This window comes from Canis lupus, chromosome 5 (genome assembly GCF_011100685.1).
Source record: "Canis lupus familiaris isolate Mischka breed German Shepherd chromosome 5, alternate assembly UU_Cfam_GSD_1.0, whole genome shotgun sequence".
NCBI lineage: Eukaryota > Metazoa > Chordata > Mammalia > Carnivora > Canidae > Canis > Canis lupus.
The window spans coordinates 16,391,844-16,417,465 of record NC_049226.1 but is presented as its reverse complement, the minus strand read 5'-3'; the positions used below and the strand labels follow the sequence as shown (position 1 = coordinate 16,417,465).

General features: G+C 55.1%; 2 protein-coding genes across 12 annotated transcripts in view; one reads left to right on the top strand and one right to left on the bottom strand.

Annotated features, from left to right (window-relative positions):
- Positions 1–178: 178 nt before the first annotated feature.
- PCSK7 (proprotein convertase subtilisin/kexin type 7) lies at positions 179–25,452 on the bottom strand. Of its 9 annotated transcripts, none has more exons than XM_038536032.1 (18): positions 24,214–24,352; positions 22,197–22,316; positions 21,918–22,062; positions 21,234–21,713; positions 20,546–20,680; positions 19,796–19,961; positions 18,590–18,680; positions 17,433–17,487; positions 16,887–17,025; positions 16,022–16,122; positions 13,383–13,550; positions 12,540–12,647; positions 12,001–12,103; positions 3,736–3,892; positions 3,086–3,180; positions 2,192–2,285; positions 1,852–1,969; positions 1,233–1,598 (listed from the first exon to the last, which is right to left on the bottom strand). In XM_038536032.1, the coding sequence occupies exons 4-18, from the start codon at positions 21,699–21,701 to the stop codon at positions 1,233–1,235; spliced, it is 2,364 nt and encodes a 787-aa protein (XP_038391960.1). In that variant the 5' UTR covers positions 21,702–21,713; positions 21,918–22,062; positions 22,197–22,316; positions 24,214–24,352. The 9 variants fall into 9 exon arrangements, with proteins under 9 accessions (XP_038391957.1, XP_038391958.1, XP_038391960.1 ...); XM_038536031.1 differs by lacking the exon at positions 24,214–24,352 and adding an exon at positions 23,971–24,081; XM_038536036.1 differs by lacking the exon at positions 24,214–24,352 and adding an exon at positions 23,971–24,081 and having other exon boundaries at positions 21,961–22,062.
- Positions 24,433–25,622, top strand: part of RNF214 (ring finger protein 214) — a 47,271-nt gene continuing 46,081 nt past the window's right edge. For 2 of the 3 annotated variants that reach the window (XM_038536041.1, XM_038536039.1), the window contains exon 1: positions 24,433–24,538. The gene's annotated coding sequence lies outside the window, so the exon portion shown is untranslated. Of the gene's footprint in view, positions 24,585–25,622 lie in introns of all 3 variants that reach the window. The other variant, XM_038536040.1, reaches the window with a different exon arrangement.

The window sequence follows — 25,622 nt, the reverse complement described above, 5'->3', positions numbered from 1 at the left end:
CCTGGCCGCCAGCTCTGAAGGACTCCTCGAATCCTAGGATCCTAGGAGGGGTCAGCGTCCTTCAGAGGACCAGGCAGAGGAGGAGGAGAGTGAACTTCGGGGACCGAAGGCCGGGAGGAGCGACTTGGCAACTGGCATTAGCTCTAGGAGGCTGAGGAAAGGATGGGGAAGGGCAGCGTTGCGTGGAAGGTTTTTATTTTGGAAAAGCTGTGCAGAAAAACATTCAAACAAATGTGGCTGTGAAAAGAGAAACCCAAATCTTAAGCGTTAAAAAAACTTTTGATCAATCAACTAGCTCAGAAGAGGGGAGGAGGCCAATGCCGGGAGGAGTCACAGCCGGTCAGGCAGACGGCTGGCCTCCAGCGGGGAAGGCCATTTCCCTGAGCACTGTGCAGGGGAAGACAGGGCGGTCGCAGGGCTGGAGTGGCAGTGGCTGCCCCTGTCACAGTCCTGCCACAGACCACCTCGTGAAGCCGCGCAGGCGCCGGGGACCCATGCCCATCCGCAGCTTTGCCAGGAGCATCGTACCGATCCTTCAGGATGGAGGGTGAGGGGCGCCGGGGAAGGAGTCGGGGTGTGTTTGGGCTTGGCTTCTGATGGGGGCTAATGGAGGCAGCTGCTTTCAGGGCGAGTGTGCTGGGTGGAGGGCTAACTGCCATACCAGTACGTCTTAGGTTCCAGGCGTGGGCAGGGAGGGGGAGGCGGGAGAGGAAGAGACGGCTGTTCCTAGGTCCTGGGTCATTAAAAGGCAGGCATATAGCCACGGGCTCTTCCCAGCCTTCAGCCCGAGACCTCTTCCCATGTGACCCAGTGACGTTTCTCCGGAGAGGCTCTTCTGGCCATCGCAGGCTCCACCCCGGCCGCCCGTGGGTGAGGGTCCCCGTGACCCACATCGCTGGCTTGCCCAGGAGAAACGAGGTGGTAGGCCTGCCCCATGGGAGGGGCCGAGCACGTGTCCAAGACCTTCTCACCAAGAGCCCCCGCCCAGCTGGAGGAAGATCCAGTGGCTGTGGCCACACTGTTCTCTGGGACTCTTCCTGTCACTGCACTTTCAGAAGGCCCTCGCCCTCCCAGAGTGAAGTCAGAGCGCACTCTTTAGGCCTGTGGATTCCTGATGCTAGCATCACGGCTGCCTTCTCCCCAGAGCTCTCGGGACTTCAGAGCAGCCTTCCCAGCTTCCTTGGCTTCAGGAAGGAAGAGCCCGTCCCACGTTGAGTCTGTTAGGCCGTGGGTCAGCAAATCTGCTCCTCTTTCCCCTGCAACAGGTCTGGCGCTAGGTGATGATGAGGGCAGTTCAGGGTACTCCTGTCCTGGGATGGGCCCCAGTCCCCTGGAGCCAGCAGGTCTGGGGCAAGGGGATCAGAGGTGGTGGGAGGGCCCTCACGTTCCGTCTCCACTCCATCTGGATCCTTGCTGTTGCAAAGTGGCACTGATTCTAGTTCTGTTCCCTCTTCCCTGGCTTTTTGGCTTCGTTGGGGCCAGTGGCAGGGTCCACTCCTACAAACTCGGTGAGTGGCCACGTTCCTCTGGCTCAGGTATATTTCCAGCATGTAGTAAACGGTCCAGAAGATGGTAAAACTGCCTACCAGCACCAGAGTCTGGGGAAAAGTCAAGCACCTAAGTTAGTGATGCTTTCCCAAAGCCTGTGGCTTTCCTCGGCCCAGAACGATGAACTCAGAAAAAGCCTGTCACCTTCCAGGGACTACCTCTCCCACCCTGAAGCACTCGCCCCACCCAGGTCCTCCCAGCCCCTCACTTCTCAAGTCCCCTGGAGTACCCCAGCAAGGACTCGATCTGCCGGGACACTCCTGCTGGCCCACCCGGCTGGAGCTGGAGGCCAGGCCCTCGTACCTTGAGGGTGTTAGGGGTGATGGTATAACCATCTTCCTCGGGGATTTTCAGCCCAGGAGGGCAGGGCAGAGTGAAGCCATCATGCAGGTATTTTCCACTCATGGCACTTTCTAACAGTCTGTGGAGAAGAAAAGACATGAGGATGCCCTCCTGAACTTGTCCCCCCTCCCTTGGGCCCTCACTCCTCCTCCCACCTCAGGGCTGGAGAGAGGGAGGAAGCCTCATCACAAAAATGGGGTGGGGAGCTGTACTGTGGGTTCCCAGGGAGGTGGAGCTCCTTCAGCGGCCTCCTCCAGCCCCATGAGCAGCCTTCCCCCTGGCACCTGCATCTGGCACCTACCTTTGCCTGTCCTTGATGTCTACTGGACTCCACACAGAGCCATACAGGGTCAGCTGCCACTGCTGGAGGATGCCAGGCTGGAGTGTCTCATCTCCTAGGGCAGCAAGTGGGGCGTCCGTGAGCCCTGCCCCTCCACTGGCCTTGCAAGCAGCAGAGGCCCTGCCCGCCCCACCCCCTAGGGGGACTGGAGCACACGATCTGCTGCAGTAGAGGCCTGTGTCCACTGACCAGGGCTTTTGCAGGTGTGCCTCACGGGGCGCCCTTAGGGATGGAGACTGGGAGGCTGAAAGGTCTAACTCCGAAGCAAAGAAGTTCTGCCTTTGTTTCTTTCGTCTTTTAGGGTTTCAGTTGGGATTTTGCTTGAAAAAAAATTTTTTTCCTACTAAATTAAAGAAAGGTTTGAAAACCACCAGTCTAGTGAATACCTAACTTGGCTGGAAGCCAGGAGAGTTGGGTTTGGTTTCCAGTCTCCTCTGGAATATTGTATGACCTTGCACCAGTCACTTCAGACCTTTGGGTGGACCTCAGTTTAAAAAAAAAAAAAAAAAAAAAAAAAAAAAAAAAAACAACCAAAAAATGGTGAAAATTAGTCCTGCCCTTACCTGCCTACCAGGGCTGGTCGAAGGATGGTTATATGTGAAAGAACTTGAAATGTGGTTTCAACAGGGAATTTTTGTTGCTATCCTGAGGAAAAATGGATCAGTCACTTCTCCAAGGAATATGAGAGGTAGTATCAATGAACAATTTCAGATTTCAGCACCCATATTTTAGATGGGATGTACTTCTTGGCATCTACCCTGTTGGTCCAATGGCAACCCTAAGCATTCTCCACGGGATGGTCTCTGTGGGGGCTCTGCGCTCCAGAGGGACCAGACAGAAGGCAGGCAGGCTTACCTACATCCCTGACCATGAGTCTGTAAGTCCCCTTCGCTCTTTCCCCCCAGCACCGCACAGTGGAGAAGGTCCAATCATTGAAGCCGTTGGGATCTCTGTGGGGGGCAGGAAAGAGTAGAAAACTTGGAAGGCGTAGGGCAGGGAACTGACCCTTTGCCCACAAACATGATTTCCTCACTGCAGTAGCCGTCAAAACGTAGCAGTTGTGGCCTGAGCTACAGCCACCAGGGAGCGTGCCATGAGGGGTCCCCAAGAGCTGTCCCTTCCCCGGGGATCCCAGATGAGGGACTGGTGTCAACATGTCACAGTGGGAAAAGCAATGTGGGGAGAGCACAGGCTGGGGAGCCTGACAGATCTAGGCTGTTACTTCCTCAGGCACTTACTAGCTCTGCGACTTATTTCCTCATTTGTAAAAGGAGGTTAAAGGCTCCTCTGCATAGTTCTTGTAAGAATTAGAGAAAATTTTGGTCAAATACAGTGCTTGGCACATTGTAAGTGACTTATACAAGACAGGCAATAAATGGCTTGCAGCTGCCATGGTCAGCCGGTGCCGTAGAGCTCAGGGCAGGGCCAGCATCCACATCTGTATCTTTTCCTTGCAAAGACCCTTGATGCAAAAAAAGCTCAAAGGTATGGACGGGTGTACGTACGAGTCCATGCTGCGGGGGGCGCCGATGAGGGACATCATGCCACTGGGGCAAAACAGTTTCAGCTCCAAGCTGCCGCGTCGTGGGTGAGTGATAGAGACTGTCACCGCCACGTGCTCCAGCGTCTTCAGCCCCGACATCTCCAGGTCCGTCCTGCTGACTGTGGGAAGTCAGGCTGGGCAGCTGGGAGACCAGCCCCATAAACACTTACGCCCTCACTTCATCCCAACACACACAAAGGCACATGCTCATTGAAGCCACATACAAATACCTAACGCAGCCCTAACTGTGCACGCAAATAAATGGATTGTCATGGCTGCTGTCAAGGGGTTGACAATCTAGTTTAGAGTCTCGTTGGGAAGGTAACATATTCAAGACACAATATAAGAACCAAACAGAGCAACTTCAACCATTCATTCATCCAAAAAATAATTTACTGAGTACCTCCTACATTTCAGGCACTGTACTAGATGCTGGGGATAGAAAGGTAAGTTGGACATGATCTCTGCCTTCTACCTGCAAGTGGAGAACGAGACGGTGTGAGGAGTACATAACTGATGCTAGAACAGAGAGGACCCAGATGGCTCTAGGCACATGGCAGGGAGATCTGCCGGAGGCGGCAAGGGACGGGTACAGTGTTGGCAGGCAGTGGTACAGCCCAGGAGGGGAGATGGCCCGAAGGTAGGGGTGGAAATGAATAAGTTCCATACGGAAGGCAGTACAAGTTTCTAAAAAAAACTACTCAAGTGAATAAACCACGAGGAAATGATGCTGAATGAAAAACAGTCAACCTTACAAGGATACGCAGTGCGTGATTTCCGTTGTGTAATATTCATGAATAACATAAATGTGCAGACAGTTGCCAGATGGGTGGTTGCCAGGCACTGGGGATGGGGCCCAGGGCGTGGGCAGAGCCGCAAAGGGTTGACACAGTGGAGCTCGGAGAGGCGGGCGTGGGGGTGGAGGCCTCTGGATCCTGGTTGTAGTGCTGGATACACGCTGGAGCCCCGTCCCCACCCCGACATACACACATACAAATCGGAGTGCCTGTCTGCCCGGGGAGATCTGACTATGCCCCATGGGTCATGGCAGTGTCGTTTTACTGGACTGGATACTGTACTAGAATTGTTTCAGACACCAACATGGGGAGTAGGGTGTGTGAAACTCCCCCCAAACATTGCTTTGCAACCCCCTGTGAATCTACAGTTATTTCAAAACAAAGTTTAAGAAAAACACCAACTACTAAGGTGGAAGACTCAAGTGGGGAATATTAAAAAAAAAAAAAAATTAGGGGGCAAGGAGACAAAAATTCTTTCTAAAGCACTTCTCCCACTTATCCAACAGGCAAGGCGGAGACCAGCTCTCCACTTTCCGGTGAGAGGGTGGACGGCTGCCATGGGAGCAAGAGGAAGGCAAGGCTCGGTCGGGTCGGTGGCACCACTACTGTCTGCCCGTGGGCCTCCTACTCAGCCCCCCTCCGCTCCCCGCTGCTGCGCTCATAGAGGTGCACCGCCTGGTCATCCCCTGCCACGCGGTGCTCCCGCTCCGAGGACCGCTGTCCCACGTCGTGACCTCATATTGTTGGCCTCTTTGGTCTGCCCATGTCCCCACGTCGGCGCCCCCTTCCACGACCACACCCTGGGCCTTGTCGTTAGCTGGGACTGCTTCACTTCTGAGTGGCTTAGAGACTCTCATTGTGGGTTTCTTCAGATAAGCGATGCAAATGAATTGAAGACACATCAGAAGAGGAGTTGAGCAAAAACGCAGAGAAGCTCCCACACTTCTAGATCGCGTGTTGTGGTAAACACCCATCTTGACCTCTCTCCGGGCATAGACGTGGCCAAGTGTGCGTGTTCTTCCATTCCACCCTGCGAGTCTTCAAAGCCAGTGGCCCACCTTTTCTGAAAACAAGGACCTGCCATCTCTGTGACCTCCCTCCCTTCTTGACCTTCACTTCCTGGCATTCCACCCAGCTCCTCTCTCCTAAGGGCTAAGATTCCCCACCGCTCAGCTCTCCAACACCCTCTTGTTTATGGTCTGAAGCTCCTTTGCTTTCTTTCTTTCCCTTTCACAGCAACTGGCTGGCAAGGGTCCAACATCAGACCAGCCCCATGATCCATCTCCTTGGCTGGATCGGCTTGTTTATGTCTCTACTACTACAAACAAAAAAACAAAAACAAATAAACCCTCCCTTAACTCTTCACTTCTTTCTGCCCACCAGTGTTAAGAATGTGGGCTCTGGAGCCATCCACCCTGGGTGCATCCTCCCTAGCGCAGCCCTGTCCTAAATGTGAGAATCAGATTTGTTTCCTTAACTGGAAATCTTGGAGAGTAACACTACCTACCTCGTGGGGCTGGTTGGAGGACTGTATTAGTTCATACACGTCGAGCACTTAGAACAGTACCGAGTACTAAGACCATGTAAGTATCGGGTCGTATGTCTTTCCCTTTACTGGGAAACTTCTTGGAAAAGATGTCTACATTCACTATCTGCACTTCTTACCCTCCCATTCATTCTTAACATTTTTTCCATCAAGACAGTGTACATGGCTTCACAAGTCAAAGAGCAATTTCCTAACCCATTCCTCACCATCTTCGTGAGCCACTCCACAGAAGCAGACACTGTTTATTGCTTTTGGTTGTTTTCTTCTGGGACCTACCTTTGTGTTTCCAAATAGGCATGTGTGACTATTTCATGGTTTATGCCCAGACCTTCTCTCTACCCTGCCCTCCTGTCCATCTTCTCAAAATAACTACATCACAAGTTTCAGTTAGATTAATATTCTGTTTTCTTACGTGGCCTTATAAATATTATATGGAATTTAGCCAAGGAGTATATAGTGATTTCATTTTCTGAACAATTTGCCGGTTACCCTCTGGAGTTAATCATTGCCCTGTTCTTTGGTTTACTTAAATTCGTTTCCCCAGCTCTAATTTTTCCCAAACTGCACGAAAGAACCACATAACCTCTCTGAGTACTATTTCTTCAAATGAACAAGCAGATCAGAGGCTCCCTCGGTGCTACTTTCCCCCGGAGCCTCCAACCTGGGTTCCCAGGCTCCTGTTCCTATCTGCTGCGCTGCCACTGCGTTGGGGCCTCCCTGTCCTTCTGCCTCCTCTCGGTCTGCATGCCCTTTCTCTATCCCCCATCTTTTCTTTTTTTTTTTTTTTTAAAGACTTTATTTATTCATGAGAGACACAGAGAGAGAGGCAGAGACAGAGACACAGGCAGAGGGAGAAGCAGGCTCCATGCAGGGAGCCCGATGTGGGACTCGATCCCGGGTCTCCAGGGTCACACCCTGGGCTGAAGGCAGCGCTAAACTGCTGAGCCACCCGGACTGCCCTATCCCCCATCTTTTCCTTCCCCTGGTTTATCCTTCCTTGTGGAATCACTGCCTCTACTGGCAGTTTCAGACATAGAGAGCATGAACGAGACTTGCAGGTCTGAAAGTATCCTTATTCGACCTTCCCACGTGATAATTAGTTCCGCTGAATTTTAGCGACTACAACCATCCTCAGGGTTTGGAAGTTTTCTATTCTTTGTTTTTTCAAGTGGGCAGTGATCTCTATCAGCTTTAAAAGCTAGTTGGAGGGATCCCTGGGTGGCGCAGCGGTTTGGCGCCTGCCTTTGGCCCAGGGCACGATCCTGGAGACCTGGGATCGAATCCCATGTCGGGCTCCCGGTGCATGGAGCCTGCTTCTCCCTCTGCCTGTGTCTCTGCCTCTCTCTCTCTCTCTCTCTCTGTGACTATCATAAATAAATAAAATTTTAAAAAAAGTTTATTTAAAAAAATAAAATAAAAAAATAAAAGCCAGTTGGAGGGTCTAAGCATGGGTGGAACCTTATACTGGGGGGCTTCCCTAAGGTTGGCTGGCTTGGCACCTGACAGGTTTGTGGAGGAGCCCTCTGTATCTCTATCTCCAAGTCTTTCCATGAGGGATCCTCCTACTGTTCTAGAGAAGAGCCTCTGGATCTCCTGGCTGCCAGGGCCTTGGGATCTGGGCAGCTGGCTTGGAGGGGAGGGTCTCCCTCCCCCTGTACCCTCCTTGGCTCTGGAGAGCAAAGTTTCCCACTCCTGCCAGGACAAGGAAGGGGCATCACCTGGCTGCCAATGAAGGGAGAAGGTGCCCAGGAGTCTATCTTTTCAGCGATTCCCTATTTTTCGCCTCATACCTCATCTCTGTCTCTTGGAACATATGGGACCTCCAAATCCTGAGCCTTTTGGGATTCTGTGGCATGAAGGGGCTTGTTTCTTAGTATCGCCTTTGCAGGTATTTGGTATGCAATTTTCTCAGCCCCGCTCACTTCTCCATTCATTTGCCATCTTCCAAAAATTTGATGAAATCTCTCATTGGTTCTAGTCTCTCTCCCATTCTCTTTGTCCTTGTGCTTATGCCATTTTTATTCCTTTATTCTTATTTTGGTGAGGTTTTGGGAGAAAGCAGAAGTAAAAGAACATGTTCAAGCTGCCATCTTTAACCGAAATCTTCTATCCCCATGAATTATTCAACCAGGTGTGATTGAATGTTGGCCCCTATGAGTACACAGGCAGTTCTCCAGGTAACCCGGGACCTGTGCGGCAAACAGAAGGCCGCTCCTCCGTCTTGTCTCCTTGCCCTCTCTCACTGAGATGGCCCGAATTCCAAAATTCCTGTGACACTCTCTTCCTACCCTCTGGCCCATTTCATCCCTCCCCTTTTTCTTCAGAAGTGTCTTTCCTTGGACTACGCCTTTAATGCAGTCTGTGTTCTGGGTCCTCTTTTATCCTTTGTCTGCCTGCCAACCCTGGGCAACTTTCTTCTCCAGACCCTTTCCTCTGCTTTTACTGGTGACTCCCAAACCATTGCCACCAGTATGGACCTTTGAACTTATTTTGTCAACCACTTTCTGGATATAATCTTTAGATGTTGCCCAGAAGCCTCCAATACAGCAGAGCCAAATTCCTGGCTTCAGTTCCTTATACTCCCCAGTCCTTGTCCAGATCTGTCCTTCAGCCTGGGCTCCTCATCTCATTTGATGGCATCACTATCTACCCAGCTGCTCAAGCTCAAAAACTTGTAAATCTTTTTATTTATTAAAAAATATAAATGGGGGCTCCTGGGAAGCTCCATTGGTTAAGTGTCTGACTGTGGCTCGGGTCATAATCCTGGGGTCCTGGGATCAAGCCCCACATCAGTCTCCTTGCTCAGCTTCTCCCTCTCCCTCTGCAGCTCCCCCTGCTGTGCTTATTAGCTCTCTCTCTCCCTCTGTCAAATAAATAAATAAAATCTTTAAAAAAAAAGGCTTTAAAAATATAAATGCACATATAAATATATTTATATATACATTCATATATGTGTGTGTGTGTATATATATACACACACACACACACATATATTCTTACTAGAGAAAATTCTAGGCACATATAAAAAATAGAACAGATGTTCTCAATACCTAACTCCAATACTTATCAACACATGGCCAATCTTGTTTCATCAATGGTCCCCACTTCTTCCCCTTCCCAGAGTCTTTCGATGGCCTCTCCAGGCACCCTGTAATCTTACCAGTAGAGACAGAGTATGTAGCTCTAAAAGACAAGGGATTGTTCTCCTTCACCTTTCCCTACCAGCAATTGGTGACAACTTATCTCGAAGGTTCCCCACACACAGCCTTCTTGGTCTGGTCCAAACTCCTCCCCGTGACACACCCGGTTCTATCTGGTCCTGCTCCTCATGCCCCTGCCCCAGCTCTACCATGTGGGCTCGCGGTTCCCCAAAGCTCCACTGACTGCAGGTGTGGCCTCCGCTGTCTGGATGTCCTTCTCCTCACCTCTTCTCTTGGCCAGCTACATGCTGGAATTCTCGTCAGTCCCTGGCTCCTCCAAGAGCCCTCCCGTCTTCCCCAAGCAGGAGTCATCTCTCCGTGACACCAGTGTCATCTCTACCGCAGCCGGGGCCACCTTTCCCCCACTGTGAGCTCCTGAGGGCAGGGATCCTGTCTTATCTCTGAATCCCCAGAACTTAATACAGTGCCTGGAATGAGGCGCGTCTCACGTTAGCAGAATGAATGAGTGAATCAATCAAGAGACATTCCAGAGAAATATGTGAAAGACTCCAGTTCAGGGGGAAGGACAGAGGAAGACCTGGGGAGAATCAAGGGATCCGGTGGGGGGTGGGGGGTGGTGGCTGACGACTCCAAAGCTTCAAGTGTGATGGCAACGGCTCTGGCAGAAAATAGGAGGCACTGGAAAGCCAGCTGGCTCTAAGGGGGTGACAATGAAATCTAAAATGTTGCATGTATGACATGACTTCTGCTGGTGGAATATCCAACAGCACATGGTGACGTGGGGATAGAAAGCTCATTGCAATGAACTGAGTCTTCCGTGGGTGATACAAGTGAGCAAGGCTTCAGCTAATTGACTTTCAAGGGTTCCGGGTCAGAGGCAGGCAGGGACTTGTTTCCTAGTAGGGAACCACAGAATTGAGTAGCACAGCCGGAGAACATTTTCATCACTGTGGAAAGCTCTGTTGGATGCCTGCTCTAGAGTCTCAGTAGTAGCTCGCCTCTACTCCTCTTGTGGTGCGGTCAGCCCCCTCCACATTACAAAAAGTTCACTCTGAGCCCTCAGACATGGGTTCCCCCAGGTCTTGGGGGGAAAGACCAAAGTTTGGCCACGGGGGCATGTTTCTGGACAGTCTAGGGCTGAGCTACCCTAATCTCTGTTAACTAGACTCTCTTCAACCTCCAGGCACACCCATGAGCTTGCGCTTTCTGTCTTCTCCAGGGGGTAAATGGAGTCACAAGAGGGAAGACACCCTTGCTGACCTCAGAAATTCGCAGCTGCCCTGCCCACTACGCTCCACACTAGCAAAACTCAGAGTTTACATCTCCCTTTGCTTCCTCCTCTCTTCCCACTACCCCCATTTTCCACTCTTGTTGGCCCAGGACCATTTGTCCTTCCTAGTGACAAACAAGCGGTTGCCAGGGAGGCTGGTCTTGCTTACTGGGGCAATGTCCCCCGGTCAGTGGGAAGAAGATGGTGACGAGGCTGGGAAGGCCCCCAACCCTCTTTGAAGTCAACTCCCATTTGATAATTGTGACTACAGGTCACACTGTTACTTAAAGGACAGTCGGAGAGTCGCGGATGAGTGGTCCAAACTAGAGGGCACACTATCTCCAGGACCTGTCAGTACAGATCCCAGGGGGATCCGACTGAACTGCATTCCTAGGAATGTTCCTGCACTTCTCTGCCTTGGCCGGTGCCCTTTCCAAGATAGCATTCCTTTTACGGAAAGTGCGATGAACCAGGTCCATGGATTTCCTTCCACGTAGAGGGAAGCTGGGCAAGTGCTGGGCACGGTTAGGGAGACAGAAAGTGGAACCCTTCTCAGGGGAACCTCCACCCAAGGGAAGCTGCCCCTGCCCTTCTGGGCTCCCTTCTTTGGCCATTCCTCCTCTTGTTCTTGCTCTGGTTTGATCACTTTCTAGGATCAAACCAGAGTGGCTGAGGACGGAGTTCTAATTTGGGCCCCAAACATGGCATGCTTCAATCTTCACAAAAAATAGCAAAACAACTCTGCCTGTCAAAATTCCTCAAGGGAAAAAAAAAAAAAAATCCTCCTCGGAGCTAGAAGTAGGGAAACTCTCACACGGGAACTCGGGGGAATCTGCTGACAGATGCCAAGCATTGTCACCCAGCTTCCCTCTTCTCTGGGCAGGGGTTCAATCTCAATGCTCAACACAAACCACACCTCTGACTTGCAGAACTTCAGACAGTACCGCTGACTCTGGGTGTGACGGGAGGTGGGGGCAGGGGGCAGGCAACTATACCCCAGGGAGACACCCAGGTCCTCCTGTCCCACCCCAAACAGCCCATCTGACTTCTGTATTAGACAAGCCAGAGAATCAAAGGAAGAAGTTCATTTACTTCATCCAGAGGCCACTAGGCAGAAGAGAATTGCCTGGCAATTCCTGGCATGGAAGTCAAAGAAGCATCTTTCAAGTCCTGCCTCGTCTGCTCGGTCCCAGCGCCACTCCTCCCCCACACCGTCCTGACTGGTTGCTCAGCAGCTCCTACCCACTACTAGTAACTCAGGAGAAAGGTCTTATTCAAGCAGCCAGAGGCCAGCCAAGTCAGAAGCAGCAACATGTCCTAAAATGGTCAAAGAAAACTCCACAGGTCTGGCTGGAGCTCAGCTCCTAAAGGCAGGGACGATGAGTTTAACTTCCCCATCACCCCGCCCCAAACCTCATGCCCCAGATTAACCCCCTTTCTGCTGACTACTTACCATTCCACAGGACCTCCAGTGAGTGGGGGGACAGCGGGATAGCCTTGTTCTCTTTTAACACAGGGCTGACATAGGAAGCTAAGTAAGGGACAGAGGTCCAGATCTATTAAAGGAAAGGGATGGTGGTGAATGAATAGGACGGACCACACACGCTCATCAACTCGATCCTCAGGGCCCAGCCCTTCTTCTCTCTCCTCATCACTTCCTTTCACTCCTGAGGCTCTTGATGACCCTCAGGAGTACTCCCCGTGGCGCCAAAACAAGGAACCAGAGGAAGTGGCCGTGTCCAGGGTGGAAGAGGAGAACCAGAGCCCCCTGAGAGCCCCAAGCTATACTCTCTACCAACAGTTCGGAAACTTCAACGATAATGTTGCACCTGCTTCTTTGTTTGAAAAATGGGTATCGGCTGGCATGATGGTAAATGAAATGAAGAACATTTATTAAGTACCTACGACGTGCCAGGCAAGGTTTTAGGCACTTATGGCCCCCTCCCTCAGCCACCCCATGCAGGGGTCCCTGCCCTGCCAACACCTGTTCACCTTGGCTGCATTAACGAGTCTCCAAGCATTGAGCAGGCCAAACCCATGCTGGTGGCTGTGGCTGAAGCCTGCCTCATTGGTGACCCAATCTGCACGGCGATCCTCATACTGAGAGAACAGAGGTCCTGGTTAGTCTTGGGGGCTTCCAAAGTATAGCTGATGCTTGAACAATTCAAGGCTTATGGGCGCCAGCCCTCCTCCCCCACAGCTGAAAATCCATCTCTGACTTTTAACTCCCCAAAACTTAACTATCAATAGCCTGCTGTTGACAGGAAGCTTTACTGACAGTTGATAAACACATATTTTGTATATTATATCCATTATATATTGTATTCTTACAGGAAAGTAAGCTAGAGAAAAGAAAATGTTATGATGAAAATACATTTACAGTGGATCCATGCATTCAGACTCATGCTGTTCAAGGGCCAACTATAATGTCAACAACCTAACTCTGGCTTCCTTGCTGACCCTGCTGGCTGACCCCATCCAGACTCTCCCACTAAGGCCACTAGGAACGGGTTCCCCAAGGAGAGCTGGGACAAAAGGGCAAAGCCCCATGACATCACCACCCCCATGGCTTGCTCCAAGAGAGGGAGCCAAGCCCCGGAGTAAAGGAGCCCAGAGGGCTCTTCTGCAGGTGAAATGGAATAGGTAGGACAGGGACGGATGAGTTTAGGCCCATAATGGGGTCCCCATACCTGTTCTATACATAAGTAGCTCTGTAAAGCATTTGGCACCTCACTTCTGGGTGAGTCTGAAGCCTCTCACTCCTTGCAAGTGCTTGGGAGCAGAAACTCTGGGTAAAGTGGGGCCAGGCCATGTGTCTGGCTGCCAGGGTCTCACCTGGGTGGCTGTGAAGACAATGATGTGCTGGACGTCACGCCACGTGAGGCAGGGCCGCACCTGTAGCATTAGGGCGATCATGCCCGCCGCCAGGGGGGCTGCAGCTGAGGTCCCCGTGTGGCCTTCAGTGCAGCCTGTGCCCTTCTGTAGGTCCCAGTCAGTGGTCACCTTGGGAGTGGGTGGGGGAGAGGCTGGGTTAGGCACGGAGCTCACAGGTGCTGCGCAGAGAGGGGGAGGGGACGGCCCCTCAGAACAAGCCTCAGCGGGGAGGCCAACTAACAGGTCAGGACAAAGGACAAGCTCTATAGAACTGAGAAAAGAATAAAGACTAAAGAGGTACCCAGGAGGGTCTGGCTGCAGGAAGAAAGATGGAGCTGTGGGGAAGGCCTCACAGGCGGGTAGAAGGCAGCTTCCTGATTCCTGCTACTCTAATAACAGTTTCCCAAATTCCCCATTCCGACCCTGCACCCCCCACAACTGTGCTAGACAGAGGAAGTGGCCGGGTGAGCTCCCGGGCCCCAGCTGGAGCTGAGACAGCAGTGACGGCACCATTCAAGGAAATCCAACTTGGCAGCTCAGCGACAGGGGCTGGAGTGACATCAGTGTGAACAGAGGGAGTGTGTTTCCAGGGAGAGGGAACAGGGCCCCTGCCTGCCCCGTGGGCTCAACATGGGCTGTGTCTACACTGCCTGCCCACCCTGGCCCCAACTGCCTCTGGGCTCTGGGCCCCATGCCTCAGGGTGGTTCCCATGAGTCTTCCTTCTCTACCTGTGGTTCTCAGGTAGGAGGCAACAGTGGGGGGAGGGTGTGTGTGTGTGGGGGGGTTCCCTGCAGGAAGAGATGGCATCAAGTTATTTTCGTGCTCTAATTGGCCCTGGAGCTACAAAGGGTTTGCCTACATCTGCTCCATGATGGCCCTTTGGATCTAGGACATTGTGCCAGTGTTAAGGCTAAGCACTTTTTTCTCCCAGGCTTCTCTCTGGGGCAGATATCAGGGCACTAACTTCTGCCAAGAACTGTCCTTTCTCCATTGTCCTCACTGCTTCCCTCCTAGCTGTCATAGCAGCTGCCGAGAGATGCAATTCTCACCCAGGTGCCCTGCGCTCTCACAAGGAAAGGGGAAAAAACCCGCCAAGTTGTAGTCTCAGTGAGACTGGGGAGGCTGGTCCGTGCCAGGGAGCAGACTGGGTTTTTTCCTGTTAAGGAAACGGCGTCATGGGGACAGTCTCACGTGGGCCGTGAACATGCCAACGTTGGCAGGAGCCCCCCGGGAAAGCCCAGGGAGGCGCCCCAGGCACCCAGACGGTGGGCAGCACAGGCTTCACGCCCTGCACTGGGGAGACCACTCCACTGAGCTGGTCACCCAACAGAAACTGGCAATGGGGGTTTCCCAGGCAGGGATGTCTAAAAGTCAGGAGTTTGGCCGAACTAAGTCTCTCTTCATATCTGGACAAGTCACAGTTCAGATGGAAGGTGGGGTGGGGGTGAGAAGTGGAGTGGATTAGGAGGAGATCCAGGTGCTGCAGCGTAAGAGGAGCGACTGTGCGGTGAGTGGGGTGGATCCCCCAGTTTCTGCCAAGGCGTGAGGAGCACAGTTTGCTCCTGTTCTTCCTCCTTACCCAGCCTGGCCTGGGGTGGGGTGCCCTCTAAACCTGACCCACGACTGCTGGGCACAGCCTCTCTGGCATGTTTACTTTACCCCACTCCCTTGTTCCTTCTCCCCCGGCAGGGGTGGGAGGCTGAGGGCCAATGGCACAGGGCCTTGGAACGATGTGTTGGCCAGAAATCACTTATTGGCAAAACAAAATTTCAGTTTTGGAAAATGAATCCAACCCAGCAGATGACAGAGTGGCCTGATTCCCAATGGCTCTGGAGAAACCTCCAGTACCTAGGCCACAGGAGAAGCAGGATACTCCCGAGGCTCCAGCCCAGCTCTTCCATGGAGCTTACTGACTATTCTGGTCAGCAGGGCCAGGCAGGGAGCTGTGGGGTCACAGTCCAGAGACCTGGCCTGAACCTGCTGGGATGGAGCTGAGCCAGCCGTCAGTGTAGGCATTGGACCCTGAATTCTTTAAAAGGTTCCACAGCTTGAGAAGCTCCACTTGCCTGCTCTGATCTTCTATTGATATGGCTCCAACTCTAGCTCCAAGGAAAGAACTGTTTCTTGGGCTGACAAGAGACATTTCCCGGACTCCTTTTCCCGCCCATCCCATAAAGAGAACCACTAGCTTTACTCCCAACGAGGAACGTGCCCAGAACTCACAGTATTTACAGAAAGGCCAAAGAGCAATGGAATGCAGATTTTTTCCTAAGCCTACAGGAATTTGCCAAAGCCCCAATTCTACCAGAGGAAGGCATTTCAAAAGAGTTCTTTAATCAGAGTGACGCTTAGTACTTCCTATGACAAGATGTATATTTGTAAGTTAAAATTTTAAAGGTAAAAACCATTTACAGATTTGTTTCGAGTCCTCAGCTCTGATTTTCCAACAGTGGCATACCCTTTTGAGACCCAGACCTGCTAGGGAAGAGGACTTGAAGGGTGGCCCAGGGAAGCAAGGAACAGAGAAATACGGCTGTGCTGCCTGGGACAAGTCTTGTGGGGGCAGGGGCAGGGAGTGCGGGGCCCAGGAGGCACTCACGATGCTCCGGAGCATCTTGTCCCCACCACTGAACGTGACCGCCAGCATGGAGGCACATTCCTCAGCATAGAAAGGCATCCGTCCCTCTTCATCCACAGCACCTGGGGACAGAGTAGAGGAGATGAGAGCTGAGGCCTGATGAAATCACAGTTATCATCCAGGAGCTGCCCTGAGTTTAAAAACTGATCCCTGTGGCTCCAGTGCCTCAGAGCGCACACACTGCTCACCTGAATAGGCAACTTCAAATGGCAGACGGTGTTCTGGGCCCTAACACCATTCTCTCAGTAGGCTCCCCGGTAAATCTGGGGGTGTTCCACTTCTACATCTACTTGTCCACCCACACATTCATCTTCCTCGATGTTTTTTAACTTATTATCAACTGTGAGTCTCACACTGGGAGAGGCATTGGGGCCTCATGGCAAAGGCCTCAGTGTTTATCTCAAAGAGCCGAAAATCAGGGAGGAAGTCGGGTAAGTGAATAAACACGGCTGGGCAGCGGATGCTATGGTAGGGGGCACGGGTACGGGGCATCTAATTCACGCTCGGGGGTGTCAGAGAAGCCTTCAGGCAGGTGGCCAGTGGCCCATGTTAAGAGAGGCTGCAGCAGAGGCCTAAGCAGATGATGGGCTGAAAGTGTTCCCAGGGTACAGTGACATCTAAGGGAGTCCAGAGATCCTCTGAAGCAGGGCGACTCCCTCCTAACTACAGGACCCTGGAGAGAAGATCGTGCTCATACAGTTGGATAGACATCCCGAAGCCAGGGCACCCCAAAACACACAACCCCTCCACTACTTAGTCCCACATACACTCCTCACTACAGAGTGACACACGCGCATGCTCATGCACACAGCCGCCAGGCTGCTACCTATGGTGACAGTGTAGATGGAGTTGGCATAGCCGTCATAGTTGCAGTTGTCATTGTGCTGGCCTCCGTTGCCACTGGCCACCACGAAGATGCTCCCAAAGCCCCGGCGGCCAGCAAGCACCCCATGTTGCAAGGCGGCCTGAAGAGCAAAAATGTCCTGGGTCAGCCAAGGAACGCCCAGAAAAGGAATCTCTACTTTCCATACCAACAGCTCCTCCTCTTCTAGAAAGAAAAGGGAAAAAAAGCCCAAAGGCACTGGAGCAAGGGGGAATCGCCTGGGCCCAGTGATGGGGGGAGGGGGCACAAGCACAAAACCAAAGGGAACAGCTCAAGGTATCCTTCCACTTCTCCAAGAACTAGTGTCCCCTGCACTCCCCACCCCTAGGTTATGAGGACTTGCCCAAAAGGAGGTGGTAAGGCTGGATGACAGGAGTCTGGCACCACAGATGGGGGGGAGGGGGCGGGTAGGGTAGGAAAGGGAGTGGCTTAGAGCAGTTCTAGGACCCGAATGGAGAAGGCCTCTCAACCTTCATGCAGTTCAGTTACCTTTCCAAGCTGATGGGGACCATCCACCGTCTTCCCATCATCATCTGGGCCCCAGCTGTTGAGAAATACCCAGAGGGAAGAGCCAGAGCCATACTGCAGCTGCCCACAGGCCTCCCAGTCTCAATACTCCCCACCCCAGCCTGGAGTCTTCCTGTCTCCCCAGGGGTTCCAGTTCAATGATCCAGCCCTTGCTCCAAAGTGGAGAACAGAAGTATGTGATAAGGCTCTTTTTTTCCTTAGAAACTTTCCCAGCTTCAGACTACTTTCACCGGTCCCTAAACATCCTTCCTCAGGTCCTAGGGAGCAGGGGATGATACATATTGGTTGAGAGGGACAGGGGGCCACCATCTCCTGATCAAGAGAACTCAGACCAGGCTTGATGGCAGAGCACCCACAAAGGAAGCACTCCATCTGTAGCAATTCCTGGGTCTGAGGAGCTCTTTAAACCTTTTTTTTTTTTTAAGATTTTATTTATTTATTTATTCATGAGAGAGAGAGAGAGGCAGAGACATCCAGGCAGAGGGAGAAGCAGGTTCCATGCACGGAGCCCGACGTGGGACTCGATCCCAGGACTCCAGGATCATGCCCTGGGCCGAAGGTGGTGCTAAACTGCTGAGCCACCTGGGCTGCCCACTCTATACCTTTTCTAAGGGAAATGTATCCTGTGGGTGATGTGCTTTTGAGGGAGGTGCTGGTTGGGGGAAAAACAGATGCCATCGGTGTCATGAGGGCAGCCTAAACTCAGTTTCTCCCTTTTTTAGGAACCCTGTCCCCATCCCCTCCCCAACCATCACCAGAGCCTGAAGCTGCAGGTGCACTGACATGTGTAGGGTCACGGGAATGGGTGCAGGGCCATTTGGCTCAGCTGTGGTCAGAGAGGAGCCCTGAGGAGCTCCTGAAACAAACACACATGGGGCCGACTGGCACATTCCTCATGCGGCAACCTGGTCACTGGGGTGACGTGGGGCTTAAGACTGAGAACCCAGCAGCCAGGGGATCTGGAGAAATCAGAGCGATGAACTCCCAGGGTGAACCCAGGGAGAGGACCCCCAGCAGGGACCTGCCCGAGGCAGCCCATCTTGCCATTCCGCTGTTGGAGGCTTTGTGCCAAGTGCTGGAGCCTCGGGTTCCCTCACCGTGTTCCTGGCTCTCTTTACCTGCAGCTGTAGATGTCATTGATCTGATAGTGTTTGTTGAAAGCCACGGCCTCCATGCTGTCCGTGAGGGGCCCATCCAGCACCCGGATACCTAGGCAGTGAAAGCCACATCAGCTCCTCAACCACTCTGGTCCCACCCCCACCCCTGACCCGATGAGGAGCTGAGTGGTGAGGAGCCACACGTGGAGACTTTTCCTCCGAGCGTTCTTGTATCTTTGGAAAGATGTTCTAAAAAAGCCAGAATGTTTTTTAACATAATGCTAAATCTTAGATTTTCAGGATCATGTGGTCTGGTGGGAAGAGGCCTGGGCTAGAATGGAGGTAGCCAAGGTTCCCTGACTTGCATCCTTAATCACGTAAAGAAGCACCGCTATGGTGCCTGACACTCAGAAGGTGTTCAATGAGTGGTACGCGTTACTGTTACTCCTCCATGGATGCCTAATTTCACCCTCTCAAATGGGCTGGGTCACATCCTGGTGACCACGCAGGGACAAATGGAGCTTTCTGAAGGGACTTGGGGCCTGAAGTGTCTGGCTCACTTCAGGAGCTCTTACGGAGAGGGCTGCTGACCTCTGCTGGAGTGTAAGAGGAATGCAGCCTGTGTTCAGTCTGTGGGTTCCAAGCACTCATGAGGAGTCGGGGAGGGCTTCCCCGTTCACGCCCTTCACGTCCTGCCTTGATGGACAACGTCTGGGAGAAGGAACCTTAGAACAAGCTCCCGTGGGGGCCAGGGCTGCTCAGCTCTCTTGAAAGGAGGGAGCACAGATAGCAAGCATCAGAGGGGCTGGGTGCTGGAGAGCTGGGAGGTGTGAGGGGAGCCTCCACATACGGGGTCAAGGAAGAAAAGCAGGTAAAAGGGTACTTGGGGAATTAGGAAAATACAAGTATAACCCAGGCAAGGAAAAGGAATCATTGTTACAGTGAGCTGGGTTATTAGATGGGACATAATTTGATCAGAAAAAGGGGGGAGGTGACTGAGCACTTGGGGCTTGAGGAGGCCTCCATCCCACAACAGGACCAGTCCCACTCTCATCTGTTTTATATAATAAGGTTTGCAGCTAATGACGTGTTTGAAATACCACTGCACCGATGAAAATCAGTGAACTGATGTGTCCTACAAGACACCTCTGGACTTGGGGGAAGGACAGGCAGTGAGTGAAAACTGTCACTACAGGAGAAGCCCACCTAGGCTAGACCAGAAGGTACCTGCGATGCGGCTCCCGTATGCCACTCCCACTGCACAGAAGCTGTTGTTGGGCACAGCGGCGATCTCCCCGGCACACCTCGTGCCGTGGTGGTTGCCATTCTCCACGTCTGGGTGTGGCATAGGGTCAGGGTCATTGGAGTTGAGATCATAGCTGCCCTCGGGGCTCTGAAACATAGTATGTGGGGGGTGACATGAGGTCATTCACAAGTTTTAAGGGATTAGGCCCTGGAGCTCAGGGGGAGAGGAGACCCGGGAGAAATTGGGAGAAATTGGGACGTTGGGGGTCCTAGCCAATGCAACAGGCCCATCTCTCCCTCAGGATGCAGATTTGAGAACAGGACACATGGGGCACAAAAGAAGGTCTCGGCAAACTTCTTTCTTGACTATTACAACAACAGGTCCAGGAGACTACTCCATGGCTTGAGAGGTCCAGGATAAAAGAGACTTAGAGCTACCTAAATCTTGGGAAGAGGAACGTGTTCAGGGTTTGTGTGGAGGGGGAAGTTGCCCACAGGGGCCACTCCTTACTCCCTAGGGCAGGGAGCAGCAACCAGAACCAGGAAGTGCCACCTGGAGTCCCCTCCCTGCTTCATAGCTGCCAGACTGGAATGCTGGCTGGAGGAAATGCCATCCCAGCTCCCAGGCCCTTTTGTGTGGCCGAGGGACCCCTAAGAAAGGGGCCAGGCTGAGGCAGTGTCCCGAAGGAGGTAAAACATGCGAGTCAGAGGGGGTGTTCTAGGGCCACTCACATAGTTGGGTGCAATGTCTTGGATAGTGTGCTCCACTCCATCATCCACCACCACCACGGTCACCCCTCGCCCGGTTACATTGCGTTCCCATACACCTGTCACATTGATGTCCCGGCCAGGGCTCCGCCGGTTGTTCTGCGGGAGACACAGGGTCAGGAGCTCTTCCCGGAGCCCTGGGAACCCAGGGACGCACAACATAGTTCACACAACTCACACACAGACAAGTTAGAGCAGCAGACCCTCTGCCCTCTTAGCCGCGATCAAAAAGCCAGATGGTGGTTGTAGTTGGGGACAGAGGGACAAGTGAGGGCTTTGCCACAACCCCGTTCTCCAGGAAGGCCAGCCAGACATTATTCACCGGCAATAAAAGTTATTAGTTCACTTATCCTAACCAGAATGCCACAAGGTATGTATTGTTACAATCTCCACGTAAGTGGCAAAGCTGGATTTGAGCCCAGGCAGCCTGGCCCCGCACCCACACCCTAACCTCTGCAGTCCCCTGGCTCCCTAGAAGTGAGCACAGGGAAGGGGGAGCCTGAGGGCCAAATGTGGCACTGAAGCCCGCAGAAATGTCTCCTCAGGCAAAGGAAGAGAGCAATGGGAGAAGAATACAGTCAGAAGCCCGCTAAAGAAGAGAACACCCAGACCCTATCCGCCTGACGGCTGACGGCGGCAGGGCCACACTCACCAGGTGCCACTGCTGTGGGTACTTGGGGTCATTGAAGTGGACGCTGCGCTTGGCCCGCTTGAGCAGCCTCTGCTCTGAGTGCCAGCGCACAGCTTCGTGCCTGGCTAACACAGTCTCCGCCTGCTGCCGGAGGGCCTCCACCTGCTGCTCCTGCTGGTGCCCAGCTGGCTGGGTGAAGAGGTAGTAGCCCTGGAGCTCCCCGATGCGCCCGGCATTCAGCAGCCCCGCTGCCTGGGCCAACGCATCTGCCTGCTGTTCCAGAGTCTCTTCCTGCCCCTCGCCTTCTAGGCTGTCCAGATGCACAGCCCAGCTTAGCCCCCCTGGACCCTGGGCTCCAGGCCTGTCTGTCTCTGCCAGACCCATGACCCAGGGAACCAGCAAGAAGAGCCCGGCTAACTCCAACCAGAGGTGGGTGGGTAGGCCCAGGGGGGCATCCGAGTGTGGCACTTTCTGCCTCCCCTTCGGCATCAGCGCAGTAGGCTGCAGACAAACAGACAGCACATCAGCAACCTGTATGGGTATCTGCGGGGAGACCTGGCCACCAGTGTGTCACACCCAGAAGCCCCCAATCCACTCCTTTTAAAATTTTAAACATCTGATACTCTCTTTTTATTCACGTTTATTCTTGAGCAACGGGAACTAACTCCCCTCACCCCCCGCAGTGGGGTGTGGGCCAGTACTAACCCCAGTGGACACCTCCACAGCAGGATGGCAATCGCCACCTCACCAGATAATCAAGCAGACCATCCAACCGCTCACAGGCAACATGCTGCTCTTTGCCGCTGTTGCCCTGAAAAGGGCTCAAAAGTTGTATCGCTCCCGTAGGTTACTGGTGGAAACATGATCACCCTTTAGAAGAGACGTTCCTCCCTTATTTAGAGGGGACATAAGTCTTTCCCCAGGTGACCTCTCAGTCCAGTTGTCCTCAGGGCCGACTCCCCACAATGGCGCCCACAGTCCTACCTGGACTCTGTGTGAGGTTGAGCTCCTGGTCTGGCTAACCACCTCACATTCATTTTGTGCAAATGGAGAAAAGGCATCACTCTCACTGAGTAGTGTTGACTCTGAGCACAGACTGCAGACCTGTGGGCCCCAAGAGAAGAAGAAATGGTGTCCTCCCTCGTCCAGTGGAACAAGCAGAGTCCAGCCATGATCTGTGACTAAGGGAACTGGCAATGATCGAGTGTCATTTCCAGGGATCTCAGATTGGTTGTAGACTGGCACAGAACTGGAAAGGTAAGGCCAAATCTTGGTACTAGACCCAGAAACACTACTTCTTATCCTAACCATCATGCCATCCTCTACCCCCCCCCCCCCAGAGGCCTAGGAGAGGGCTTGAACTGTTGCCAAGATACACCGATGGAGAAGCCGGAGAAGCCGATAGCACTCTTTCCTAGAAGTCAAGGTGGTAGCTAACTTCCTGAGTTCTGTATCTCCAAAGGACGCCAGGTTAAGTTAAGTAAGCGTAGGTAGTAAGCAGGGGAAACGGGGAAAACCTGAGAATGCAAGCGAAACCGAACAGGCCTAAAAAAAAGCAAGTGGGCAACCGGGAAGGAAGAGATGATGGGAAATTTGGAAAGTAGCAGTGACCGGAATCCTTAGGCACTAGCGTGGCTGGGTGACTTGCGAGCGGGAGCTCAGGCTCCAATCACTCAACCGACACCGACACCCCGACACCCGCGGCTGGGATTTGATTTCAGAAGGGCTAAATTTAGAACTGGTGGGTAACTGTGGGGACAGGGGCAGGTGGGTGGGCAGCAGAACATGGAGCTACTGGGCTCCTTTAGAATCATCTGCTCGGAGCTTGTGTCACCCCCAGGCAGGGCTGGGTACCCGCACATACACAAAGGGATCCCGACTTAAAACGTTACAGGAAAACAGGTATTTTGTGGAAGTCTCTTTAGAAAGGGGAAGCTTTTTCCTATATATATATATATAATATTTTATTTATTTATTTGACACGGAGAGAGAGAACAAGCAGAGGGAGCAGCAGAGGGAGGGGAGAAGCAGGCTGTGTGCTGGGACGGTGGCCTGAGCCGGGGCGGGGGGCGGGAGGCAGGAGGCGCTTCACCGGCCGAGCGAGCGCCCGGGCGCCCCGGGACAGGAGAAGGCAGGGCAGCGGCTTCCCGCTCGGCAGCTGCATTCCACGTCTCCGAGGCCCGGGCACGTTCCCTCCCAAATTCCTCCCCGCTCCTCGGCTGCCTCTACTGTCCCAACACATCCAGATGCCTTTCCGGACCTCGCTAAGAAAAACGAGGACCTGGGGGCCCGCCGCCGCATCCCCCCACGCTCCGGGAGGGCGGGAGGGCGGGAGGGCGGGAGGCAGACCCCGCGAGCCCTCCGTCCCGGCCTCCCGCAGGGCAGTGCCGCCTCCGCGCCCGCCCCGGGGGTCCGGGATCGCCGCCCCCCCGCCCCCCCGCCCCCACAGGCAGCTCGCGACCTCAGCCGGCCGCTCTGCGAACCCCTCCAGCTCTCAGGTGCCCGGGAGAGGAGGAGGAAGCGTGGTCACCCCGAGCGCAGGAAAGGCCGTCGCGGGCCGTCCGCTGTCCTGGCAGCCTGTGGCCCGGGCTCCTGGGCTTCATTGATGCCCGGCCCGGCCCGGCCCCGGCCCGCCTGGCCCGCGCGGGCCTCCTCGGAGGACGCCCTGGAAGCGCCCGGGCCCCCGCCCCCCGCCCCCCGAGCCGCTCCCCCGCCCCGGGCCGCCCCCCGCCCCGCCCCCACCGAGCGCCCCGCTCACCCGCCCGGCCGCCGCCGCCGCCGCCGCCGCCGCCTCCCCGCGGAAACTCGCGGCTCCCCGGGAGCCCGGCGGCCAGTGACAGCAGCATCACTTCCGCCCCGCGGCTCAGCCAATCGGCGGCGGGGCCGCGGGCTCGGGCTCCCGGCCGCGAGCGGGCCGTGCGGGCGGCGGCGTCCTCGGCGGCGCCCGGGCACCGTCCTGCCCTGCATGGCGTCCCCGGCAAAGGGGCGTCTCGGTTGCGACCTTTTAGAAGCACGTCGGTCCTCTTCCCTCTCTGATCGCCACGGCCCCGGCCCTCCCTGGGCTCCCCCCGCCCCCCCGCCGCGCCCCGAGGGTCCGCAGGCGGGTCGGGGGCTACCGCGGCGTGCGCGGCTGCTGCACGGTGCCGGCGCCGGCCGCCAGGGGGCGCCGTCGGGGGCGGCGCGCTGCCGCCGCGGCCGCTCCTCTCCCGGCCCAGCCTCGCCCGCCCGGCTCGCGCCGCCGGAAGTGGGAGGTGCCGCGCGCGGGCCGGCGCTCGACCCCTCCCCCCGAGGCTCGGCCGCCCCCTCCCCCCGCTCCGCCCGCTCAGGTGCGTCCCTCCCTCCCCCCTGCCTCCCGGGGGCGCGGCGCGGGAGGTGCGTGCGGGGCGGGCGCGCGGGGAGGGGGCGGCGACGCGGGGGGCCGGGGGCCGGGGGGCGTGGAGGGGGCCGGTGCGCACGGGCGGGGGGCCCGGCCTAGGCGCGGGCGCGCGGGCTGCGCGGTGGGGGAGGAGGTGCGGGCGCGGGGGCGCGGGGGCGCGGGGGCCCGGGGGCGCGGGAGCCGGGGGGCCCGGGGCGGCGGAGGGCTCGGCGGCCCCCATTGTCCCCTGGGCGGCCGTGCCGCGCTCCGCCCGGGCTCCGCGGCTCCCGCCGCCCCTGCGCCCCTGCGCCCCGCCGCCCCTGCGCCCCGCCGCCGCCGGGACCCCGTGACACGCCGGTCCTCCCCCGCGCCGCAGCTGCAGCCCGACGCACCTGCCCCGCTGCCCCGCTGCCCCGCGCCCGGGCGGCGCACCCGCTCCGGGGACCCGGCTCCGACGACCCCCGGCGCCGGGCTCCGCTGGGACACGATGTTGGCACCCGGGGAGCACTCGTGGCGCCTTGGGCCCATTGTCTCCCAGCAGCTCCGTATAACGGGGGAAACCGAGGCACGCGGGCCCCCGGCGGCCTGCGACGGAGCCCGGGGCGCGCGTGGAGGTTCCCGGCGGAGGGGGCGGTGCGATACCTGCGATGCTCCGAAAATAAAAACCACCTAAGCCGACCCTAGGTGCACCCCCGCCCCCTCCACACTCTCTCTCCCCCCTTTGTCTTCGCCGCGAGGGCCGCGGGTGGGACTTGCCGCACAAAGGATGACCTTTTGCTCCAGGACAGGCATCCGTCCCGACTCCCTGCCTTGGGCCGTCCTGCTGCTCCGCTTCTCTTCCTCCCGGTGGAGTCCCCAGGCCCCGGTACTCTTTTGCTCCCCTGCAGTAACTTTGAAGAGCCTGTATTTTTCTCCGTCCGTGGTTCTCAGACATTTCCCGTCTGCGGGGAGCGCACTGACGGCGGGAGACGCCGGGACTGCCCTGCACAGTATTGCCGCCCCCCCCCCCCCACCTCCACGAACACCTCCACGAACACCTCCAAAACACTTCACTT

What these genes read in the sequence shown, in the direction of transcription:
- PCSK7 (XM_038536029.1), bottom strand. Translation starts at nt 25,359, where the DNA reads ATGCCTGTCCTGGAGCAAAAG. An exon ending in ACCCACAGCAGTGGCACCTG is followed by an intron (nt 20,681 to 21,233) that starts GTGAGTGTGGCC and finishes TGTCTCCCGCAG; the next exon opens with AACAACCGGCGGAGCCCTGG. An exon ending in ACTCATGGTCAGGGATGTAG is followed by an intron (nt 2,286 to 3,085) that starts GTAAGCCTGCCT and finishes TTGCTGCCCTAG; the next exon opens with GAGATGAGACACTCCAGCCT.